This window comes from Hippocampus zosterae, chromosome 4, assembly GCF_025434085.1.
Source record: "Hippocampus zosterae strain Florida chromosome 4, ASM2543408v3, whole genome shotgun sequence".
In the NCBI taxonomy this organism is placed as follows: Eukaryota; Metazoa; Chordata; class Actinopteri; order Syngnathiformes; family Syngnathidae; genus Hippocampus; species Hippocampus zosterae.
Window position 1 is genome coordinate 21,182,018 of NC_067454.1, and position 10,469 is coordinate 21,192,486.

Genomic DNA, 10,469 nt, shown 5'->3' on the forward strand with positions numbered 1-10,469 from the left:
CTATTCTCTGGGTTATGTAGCTTTCTGAAGTCGTCATACATGTACCGAAAAAGCCTTGGTGTAAATATGGGACACAACGGGCAAGTGTGTTGAAAATTTGGTGATTTTCACCTATGATTACTGTGAAGTAAAATTTATTTGGAGAACACACAGTCACACAGAAGAATTCACACTTTGTCACAGTAAAATTGCTATCACGAGTAAGCCAAACAGGAGCTTGTTTTATGCTGTATGACAATTCCAGTAATTAAGTCTTTTTCAAGTGGGTGAATGATACTGACTTTTGGATTTAGCTATGGTCATTTTTTTGTTGTTGTTGTCTTGAACAACAGATTCAATTGACAATTCGTGGAAAGTCCCTCATTTGTGAGATATTAGGTAAAAAAAAAATTCAGACAAAAACTAAACACACCATAGATTTGCACACGAGCGTATTTTCACGACCAGATGGCAAACCATACTAAAAGTCGCCGTGTCGGTTGCAGGTGCTATTTCTGTATTTAACACACACACAAGATGCGTTGCACGATTGGACACAGGCATAGTAAAACATATGCTAACTTAAAAAATACGGTAGCATGCATTCACTTCAGCGTATGTTTTTAAAAAGGCAGCAGGAGCAAAACTGAGTTTGGTTGTAATTTTAAGTATTTAACAATGTTTTTGTTGTTGTTGTTGTTTTTTCCAATCAATCCTCAGCTTCTGTATCCGAAAAGAACAGCTGTGCAATTTCTCAAACAAACACGCCAGGTTCCCTCGCGTCATTGTCAGATTGTCAGAGTAAGTCTTGTTGCCGTGCGGCTCTTCAGAAATAATACCGGCGTTTGCGAAAGCTTGAACGGCAGTGCAAGCAGACACGTCAGCTCAAGCATTCACAAATTGTGGCATATCTCACCTACGAAGACTGTAAGGTAGCGGCTTACAGTCTTCGTAAAGCTGTATTTGTCGTCGCCACACGCCGCTCACAACTTCACTTTGGCCGTGACTGTCCATTTCCATGAAGGTGATGTGGTTGGCTGGATGTGTTTGTCGGCAGTCTTTTTGTTGTATTTGGAAATGTATAGTATGCTTGTCCCTAATCACTTGCTGTAACCCAAGCGGGTGTGTAGGCATGCAGGGATTGTTTGAAAGAATAGTCAATAATGGAAGTTAATTGAGGACGGCAGAGCGGCAGAATAAAGGATTAAAATATCCAAGAAAGTGTTTTTTTTCATGTAACGCAGATCATTACACTTTTTTACTGCAGTATAAGCAAAAGATGGCCAGCTTTTCCTTTTAACCCGCCGGATGTTACTGCGGCACGATCATCCTTGCTAGGATGGATAGATGGCGCCGTTTCATGAAATGAAAGCACCAAAGCACCATGGATTAGTTCATCTTGAATTCTCTCGCGGCTGCTCGATTCCCATGGTCCTCCGTGTAACTGATAGCTTGCAGTTTAAACTGTGCTTCGTAAACGCGTCTCTTCATAGTTGCTATTTTTGGGATGTTTTACACAATGCACATACTATATACAATATATATCTACTGGGGGTGTGCCTTTAGTATCCACTTTCACACCCATTCTTCCCACTCTAACATCCGCATGCTGTACTCAGTTACGTCTGCCTTTCCTCTGTATAAGCAGTGTGTCGTCACAATATCAGTCAGTCAAGCGGACCACTCATCTAAGTCACACACAACAACAGCATTCACACATGTTGGAACTCTGTGCATACACAAGGCAACCCACATTATTAGGTGCCATATCCATTTTGGTCGTGAAAATACGGTAAGTCCGTCTTTTAAAAAAATGACTAAAAACACACAATTTTCAATAACAGTTAGATAAAAGTGTAGTGTATGTGTGTGTTTGCACTATGCAAGCAAGTAAATTCATCTTCGCTTGATAAATGAGTCCATGCGTGTGCATACTTTTTATTGGCATGTGAAAGTGTTTGTAAATCAAGGAGCACCAGGCAGGTGCAATGGAATAATCGCTAGATAAAGAGATAGCAACACGACGTGACGGTGTTGCAAGAACACAAACGAACATGAGAGAAAATTCTGTTTCGAAATGGACATGAAAGTCATTCTAACAATGAATGGAAACCATTTTGGGCAAATCGAAGTGGCACGGGAATTAAACATTTCTTACCTCTGGAATGTATGGGGCATTCCAGCACGCTGTGTTAGCCTCTGACTGCAGCAGTCTACCATCCTCTTGAGAATATATAAGCATTCTCTGAAGGTGGAGAAGAAGGGGTAGTGACTGAGGATACATAATGAGGTCAGCGTGCTGTTGCGATTCCTGGTGGCCATCTTTGCGGCATTTCGCCTGAGCTGTGCAGGCTTTCCAGCATTTTGCTCAGTAACTGGTGGTTCATTGTCCTCCCCAGAAGCAGAAAGAGGAGCCGAGTCAGCTTTGTTGGATGGGGACAACTCAGAAGACTGGCCTGCAGTGCTTCCATCAGACCCCTCACTCGTGGTGTCCCCTGCTTGTGTCACGTTCTCTATATGGCCACTCTTGTCTGTACGGGTACGGTGATGCCCGCGCTGAAAAGATCGGTAGAAGTTGACACAGATTCCGTATCGAGTAATTCCTGAGTCCTTGTCAGTCAGCGTAAAAACAAACGAAGAGTCATCACGAAGGCTAACCCTACGCTGACGTATACTAAGGCAGCCTTCTGGTTGGCAAAAGAAGACCACATCTGGTGGGAGTGGAAAGTCCTGGTGGTCCTCCAGTGGATATCGACGGAGAAGCTGAGGGGTCTGGGCCACACTATCACTACTTGGTTGCCTGCAGGGGAGATGGAGAAACAGACGTTTTGTAGTGGATCATGATATTTGTGGAACATGATTGCTGGACTTCACCCTTTGTTCTACTTACAGCAGCTCATGTACAGTACCTGCATATCTAAAACAAGGCTAAACAGTTTATTTACACACCTGTTATTTTCTTTTACAATCAGTTGTGGTTGGATTGATTGAATTTTGGTTAAGGATTTTTTTTTATACAGGCAGTATAATAAGTTCAAAGTTCTTTGTTCAAAGAAATGCAAAGTTTGAATGACCTCACCCACGTTACCAGAGTTGTTGGCATGGGCCTCTGATTTTGATTTTTTGCCGTTAGAACCTGGTGCCCCCGCTTTGTTTGCTTTCATCTTTGCACTCTTCTCAGCGATTCCCTCCATGCTTCTGCTGGACTTCCTCTGATGTCTTGTTTTTTTCCTCTTATTATTTTTTTTCAACTTTTTCCTGCCATCCTTTTCTTCAACCAAAATCTTGACCACTGATGGTGAGACTCAAATCAGGGCAAACTTCCACATCTAACCAACCCGCTGTGAGCGCAACATTTGCATACCAGATTGTGTAAAATTGGTGCTTCAAATTGGGTTTAAGTGGTTAGGTTAACCTCATGAGTCCCATGTTTGTCTGGCTAGAATGTTAATACCATCTGGTGCGAAGATCGGTCATTTTGGTTTATTTTATTTTAACCCATTACTACTCCTATCCCCATAGTTAGTTTTCTGTGACGTAGCACCTCCAATTCCCAGGAAGAATACTAAATCAGCATCATTTTGGACTGTGTGTTTGTTTCAATCAATGTTATAACTTCTAAACTGTAAAATGAAATAAAACCTCCCCTAACGTAGCATCCTTACAAAGAAAAGACTGATTTAAAGAGGTTTTTCCTCAGTTACCCTTTGAAAAATAATCCAAAAATCAATATGGTGCCCCAAGACGCACTTGAGGTTAGTGCAGGCATCGTGCATCGCCCGCATATGAAATTAATTAATTGACCCAATTTACACTACACTACCAAAAATGAAACATTATTAATAAGAATATACAATGCATATATGCATAATATAATGCATTTTAATATGAGGGGAGAATGTTTTGATTTTTTAAACTTTTTATCATAGTCTAAATGATTTCTTAAAACCAAATGTTGAACAACAGGCAAAGAAAATTCTTACCTTGCACCAACCACCACCAAGTAGTCAAGAAGTCGTGGGCACGGTTTCTTTTTCTCCATGTTGGATCAACCAAGTCTTGTATTTCAAGTCATCCGAGATGAATGGTTACTTGTTAGTTGATTTCAATCCAAGATGAGAAATTCCAATGGTATGATGTGAAAATATGCTGTTATGATTATTTTGAAGGTTCTGGAATTCCTTGGTTGAACCTGCAACATAAGACGGGTAAAATTACATTGGCCTATGTACCACATTTGCACGCGCACACAAATGGTACATAGGCTTTTGATGACGTAGGTCGGACGTGTGCGTATGAGCGTTCATACTGCAGATGCAATGAATACATATCTGTTTTATATCCACATACAAAAGAGGCCCAGGTTGGATTTGGAAAAACAAAAAAAAACAAATTTGAATTGTGCTGATCATACTGCATGAAAAAAAACATCTGATACGAGTTGCATACGGGCAAAAAAAATACAATCAAATAAAATCATCGGGATTGAGCTGCTGTGTGAATATCGCCTGAGAGAGAGGCCTTTGTGGAGTTTGCACTTCACTACATGAAAAACACTTAATTGTCAATGCATTACCTAGACAGAGCAGCCGCTAAATTGTAAAATTATTTTAATTACGTATATGTAATGTTTTATACACAAATTAATCTTTGTGTTTCCTCCACAATGGACATTATGTTTGTTCAACACATTTTACTCGGGGCAACTGTACAAACAAAACTCATCTCCGCGGCTCTCTGCAACTGATTACAGAATTCATTGCTAAACTACAAAGAAATGTGGACAATTGAAATTATAAAGTGTACCGGAGCATATGTAGCACATACTCTATGTAAAGTGCAAAGTGTGTACACAGTGTCCCTATTAAAATTAAAACAGATTTCAAAAATAACTGTCACTCGTATGACCGATCACATCCCACAATGTAAGGCACGGAAACGACAATACATAGGCGCAGTAGAAACAAAATGGGCAAACAGACAGCAGGCTCACTCACCCATTCCAGTGAATTATGACACACAGTGGGCGTGGCAGTCTCTGACTGGGGTTCCTGGAGCTGATCAACAGGCAACTGTGTCAGCTAATCGTGTGTGTTGGAGGGCAAGAATTTTTATGCCTGCTGCAAAAAAAAAAAAAAAGTAAATACAGGTGATAGTCTGCTTGCCTGCTACTGTTGAGGTACCCTTCAGCGAAGCATCGACATGCACCACATCAGCTGAAATGGTGCAACACTATCTCCCTCCATGACAGTGTGTGTGAGAGAGAAAGAGAAAGAGAAAGAGAAAGAGAAAGAGAAAGAGAAAGAGAAAGAGAAAGAGAAAGAGAAAGAGAAAGAGAAAGAGAAAGAGACCTGGTTCTGTGTGCGGTAGGGTTAGGCAATATTCCGATTTTGACACCACTTCACTGTTTCCTCATTACACCGGGGTGTACGGTAATACCGTTGCTGATTTTAGACTTATTTTGCAGCTTGCGTCGACCGCCGCGAGTCTGTCTGCACTCGTAGCCGAAATCTGCAATCAATTTTGTTTACCTTTTAAATGAGTTCGAATGGATTAATTATACTTACTCTTAAAAAAAGTCATAGCCGCCACCCCCAAAACAGAAATACAATAACAAAAAAACATCAAATTTTACAATAATAGTAAATGAAGCGCTCCTTACAGTGATTCATCTACAGGGTGCCCAAACTTTTTTGACCGAAGATCTACTTTTCGATCAACCAACCTCCCGAGATCGACCCGTTACCGCGTGCATGCGTACACATGCATTCCATGATGAGCAATAGCCTGACGCTGACGGATGCAACACACTTAGGAAGCCTGTTAACGATCGTAGCTCACGCGTACCGTTTGAAAATGCTTCTTTCGGCCCTCCAGATTCCCATTCTTTGCCCGTCCCCGCAGTGAATTGTACAAAACAAACTCTGAATGAGAATAATGATAACGATAAAAGATATAGCGCAACAACTCGGATCACAAGCTCCAACTGCAGACTGCTGAGCGCGAACAACTTCCGGTGACGCAGTCACATGTCACCGTAGGTTAAAGATAACTTGCTTTATTTTATTTAAACTTTTAAAATCGTTTTTGTGAAAGTGAGACTGATAGAATGGTTAGGGTGCAGTGTGCATGAATACAACAAATATATTACTAACATGCACAGAGACACAAACGGTTGTTTTTTTTCACCCTCTCCACCTCGGATCAACTTGGGACCAGTCCTTGATCTACTGGTCGATCGTGATTGACGTAATGAGCACCCCTGATCGCCACGATATGTTGTCTAAAACACGTTTTTGAAATGCCAATACGCTAATGATAACATAGCTTCAACCTTTGGTTTAAAATAACTTACTTTAACCATAAACTATCGAATGGCAGAACATATGATGTTCTTCCAACCATCCGTCCTTTCTTTTTTGAAGCATTCATCCTTTTGGACTACGTAATTTTAAATCAATGTGCTTGTCGTAAAGTGACTATATACCAAGATAAACTGAGTATTTTCATATCATCTCTGGCATAGATATGGCCCAACTCCCTTTGTATGCCGCTGTGAGAGACCAGCCGACAAAGGTGTTAAACTGTCTAGCTGGGCTTCGGTGACTGCTTAAGAGTTTAATTTAATGCTCAATAGCTGGCAACTCCACTTGCTCTAAGTTTGCCAATAGCCGGGCTTTAAATGGCAAATGCACACTTTCGCCTCTCCTTTCTCTTCACTCTTAATATATTTAATTCTTCTTGTTATTTTCACACAGGTTGGTTTGTTACAAACATCGGACATGCTGCAATGATATGAGCCGTGTGCTATTTTATAATGTGCCATTTCACCACAGCAGTCACTCAGAGTGAGAGATCGATATCAATGCCGTATCTATAAATATTTATGTGTTGACAGCCGACTGCCTTAAATGTACATTGTGATTCATTTTTCTAAACGATCATCAGCCCACGTCGCATTTCAAAATGTTTCGCGCAACTTGCAGACTTCATTGAGCTGTTGGCATCTGAATTAACCAACGAGAAAAATGTGAAATTCCTGTACAGTGAAACTCCTCTAGAACGAAACCTACATGGGCGAAACGACACCCCTAATGTGAAAAAATTGTCACGCATTAACACCATTCCCATTCTGCTGCCTCCCATACGACGAAAAAAAACCTGTTGCATTATACTCTTATATTTTCTCTGCTCCAGCCTCGCGAAGACATTCACTACAACGAAGTCTAATCCAACCGCGACCTCTACTGCTTCGTTCGGAAACGGCAACAGCAACCACCACACTGGTTTACATAGTGAATGATGTTTATTTCGGTCACAGCTGCGAGTTTCCTGAACGCAACATACTCATAGCTGCTCTGCCATTGGTTTACCGAGCATCATCCTGGCCTCCGATTGGCCAAGAGGGACCTCACTGTCTACGTGTGTAGATACTGAAGCTAGATCCGTAGAAGATAGAGTGGAATGCATCCGATTAGCTGCTCAGAGTAAATTGCTTATGGCTTGACGGACATTCAAATAAACGAACGTTTCCTCGTATTACAAGTAAAGCATTTCCAAGGAAAATGCTTTACAATGAAAATGTCTTGCTGCAAACATGATTTCGTTGTAGAGGAGTATCACTGTAGTTGCATTTTTGGGGAATCAATGCCCTGGAGTTGCGAGCTATGCAACTGCCATCTTTGATGCACGTACAGAAATTCACTCTGCCGGTCCGAACACACTCAATCTCATCAGAAGTGCATAAGCATCAGAGTGAATTTCCATATGCGCCCTTTGTCACCTGGGGGGCTTGTCCATTGTCTCATGTAGTCCATTGGGCTGTCATGTGATGAATAGAATGTTCATCCCTATGCAGTTACAAGAAACATTATAGCCTACTATCAGTTTACTTAGAATAATACTGAGTTGAAAACATAATTGCACATTTGTATGTTCAATCCAAATATATATATATATATATTTAATATCATATTAGGTCCCCATGCACTGCATATTTACAAAGGTCTTAAAAGTGACAAAGTTGCTATTTTTAGACACCGCAGGATATCACCGAAATGCCACCCAACCCTAGCGTGTGGTGTGCAAATCAAAAGTAATCAGGTACTGTGTGATGAATTTCATCTAAGTTGAATATGTTTTTCAAATAATCACTGTATCTGACAGACTGACACAAATGTACAGGTTCAAAGAGAAAGACGACAGATCTGCATTTACTGTAGTACATTATAGTAAAGAACAAGCATTTAAATGCTTAAATGGAAATGTAAATTTCCCCATTGTGGGACGAATAAAGGATATCTTATCTTAAAATGCTTGCCCACAATGTCATAGCTAATGCAGCCAACACATCATTTTGACTAATCCATTTTTCAAAGCTGGTGAATTTATCTTCATAAAGCTTTTATGAAGATGACAATTGATGGTACAGACTGCATCTATATCAATTATTACCTCAAGGGGAAAATGTCCAAATAATACATTCAGGCAAATCACTGGTATGTCAATTCTTCACTATGGAAAATTATATGCGTCTCTGTTGACTTATTTGAGACTCACTTTGGCAAAACCTCTTGACCTACCAGCCAAGTCAACATTCTCAACATTCATAATGTTGACAATGCCGTAAAATTGCAATCGAGTGTTCAGTTTATGTATCACAGTAATTCCGCAGATGGGTAAAATTGGAGAAAGAAAATGCTGTTAAGAGAATGTGTCCTTGAAAGTGATCATCCAAATTAAATCGGTCAATCACGCCCTGTCTTTTAATGGCCATTTATTCTTACTGCAAATGCCATTAACCGTATTTGAACGCAAGACAAAGTACACGTACATATACACAAGGATAATGTCGAATAAAAAAATAAATAGTTGTGATGACTACAGTAAAAACGCCTAAGGTACAGCTGTGACAATCGAATAAGATAGACTGATGGAATAATCAGTGTAGCTCTTAGGGGTGTCATCACCCATTTTAAAACAGCGATAACATCTCTGACAGGCCTCGTCTTGACTTGCATTCGCCTCTCTCGCCCACAGTGCTAGCTTGGTGCTTTCCGACGTCACTATCGGATTAGCTGGTTAGCTGCTACTAGTAGCGTTATCTTTTAGTATCCGCAAGACGTGTGCAAATCTTATGACGAGGGCGATGTGATGAAAATACTAGGCCATCGCAAAAGTTGACGATATGCGCAGGAGTTCATCCTTGACAAAGTTACATCCTTACCTGTTTACATTAGCGAGTTAGCTGCTAACGGCGGCTGCGACGCCAGCTGCTGGTGGCAGACGGCCTGCGTAGTAGATGCCCTTCTCCGGCAAGTACTCGTGCGCCTGAATCGTCCTCTCCCACCAGTGCGTCAGCAGGCGTCATCTGAAAAGCTCGGCTTCGTCGAGCGAATCGTAGGCGGCCGAGTTAAACGAATGCAAAATTCGCGTTCACACCTCTTCGTTGTGTCAACTTCAACCTGCCTTTACTACATCCTCCTCTTCATCCTCATCTGAGGAAAGTTCCGCAATCCGCATACTGCGGTGGTGACTTCTCGAACGGAAGCTGCATCAAGCTTCGCGGAACTAGGAGCTCATTCCCATTCTAACTCTATGTTGAAAAAAAAACACTTATGTAATTATTTAATGACACATAGAAAAATCTAACTCCGTTTTGTTACTTACATTAGATCAATTAACTAATAATGAATGGCATCAAGTAAATAAACGAATTTTATAAAATTAGGGGGAAAGGCAAAATAATGCAGCTTGTTCAAACCACTGTTTGTTCTTGTATTATTTGCAATAAACCACTTTACCAGTTATTCGGTGAGATAAAATAATACAAAATAAAGTACAATACTATACATACATTTTAATAGCCGTTGTAGAAGAAAAAATATGGCTTAATTAAGGCAACATGTTGTTTTTGGACTCTTGATATTGTAAATACTCGGTGGGTCAAATTAAAGTATGGAGCGATATGTGGTCCATGCCCCATACTTTGCCTGCGGGGCATTAACAAGTGCACTTGTGCTATTAATTGTGAGGATCCGTTAAGTTAAATCTTAAAACTTTACTAATATAAAAGACATTGTTGTAAAGGGTAAAACAGTCTTTCACGATTAGTTACATTCGGTTTCGCAACAATGTCAACATTTTGCATAACGAGGTTAATATATACTGTACAAAGAAACTAGAAAACACTACAAGTATCTTCATTTTACCAACTGCATGCCCAAATCATTGTTTCGATAGAGGTTTGGTACATAATATTCAGTAAATGTATCTAGATTAGGAACAATGATTACAATTTATAGGTATTCATGGAAAGGATTCATAATAACATAACACTATATTGATCTGAAATGTGTGATTACTACACTCAGGTCTTACATTATTAAGATTACCGGTATATACAATTATGAGAGAGAGAGAGAGAGCGCGAGAGAGAGAGAGAATAAGAATCATAACAAGATTAGATATACAATTTTTAAACAGCACAA

At 40.2% G+C, this 10,469-nt stretch overlaps 1 protein-coding gene across 33 annotated transcripts in view; it reads right to left on the bottom strand.

The window, feature by feature from the left end:
• Window positions 1-9,536, bottom strand: part of madd (MAP-kinase activating death domain) — a 42,192-nt gene extending 32,656 nt beyond the window's left edge. For 23 of the 33 annotated variants that reach the window (XR_007962075.1, XR_007962070.1, XR_007962071.1 and 20 more), the window contains exons 1-4: window positions 9,206-9,535; window positions 4,977-5,099; window positions 3,963-4,171; window positions 2,138-2,779 (exon numbers count right to left, since the gene is read on the bottom strand). Coding sequence is in view for 1 of the 33 variants with exons in the window: in XM_052063012.1 (XP_051918972.1) it covers window positions 2,138-2,779; window positions 3,963-4,021 (701 nt within the window). In the remaining 32 variants the exon portion in view is untranslated. Of the gene's footprint in view, window positions 1-2,137; window positions 2,780-3,962; window positions 4,172-4,976; window positions 5,100-9,205 lie in introns of all 33 variants that reach the window. The other 10 variants (XR_007962046.1, XR_007962048.1, XR_007962051.1 and 7 more) reach the window with 1 other exon arrangement.
• Window positions 9,537-10,469: the final 933 nt, after the last annotated feature.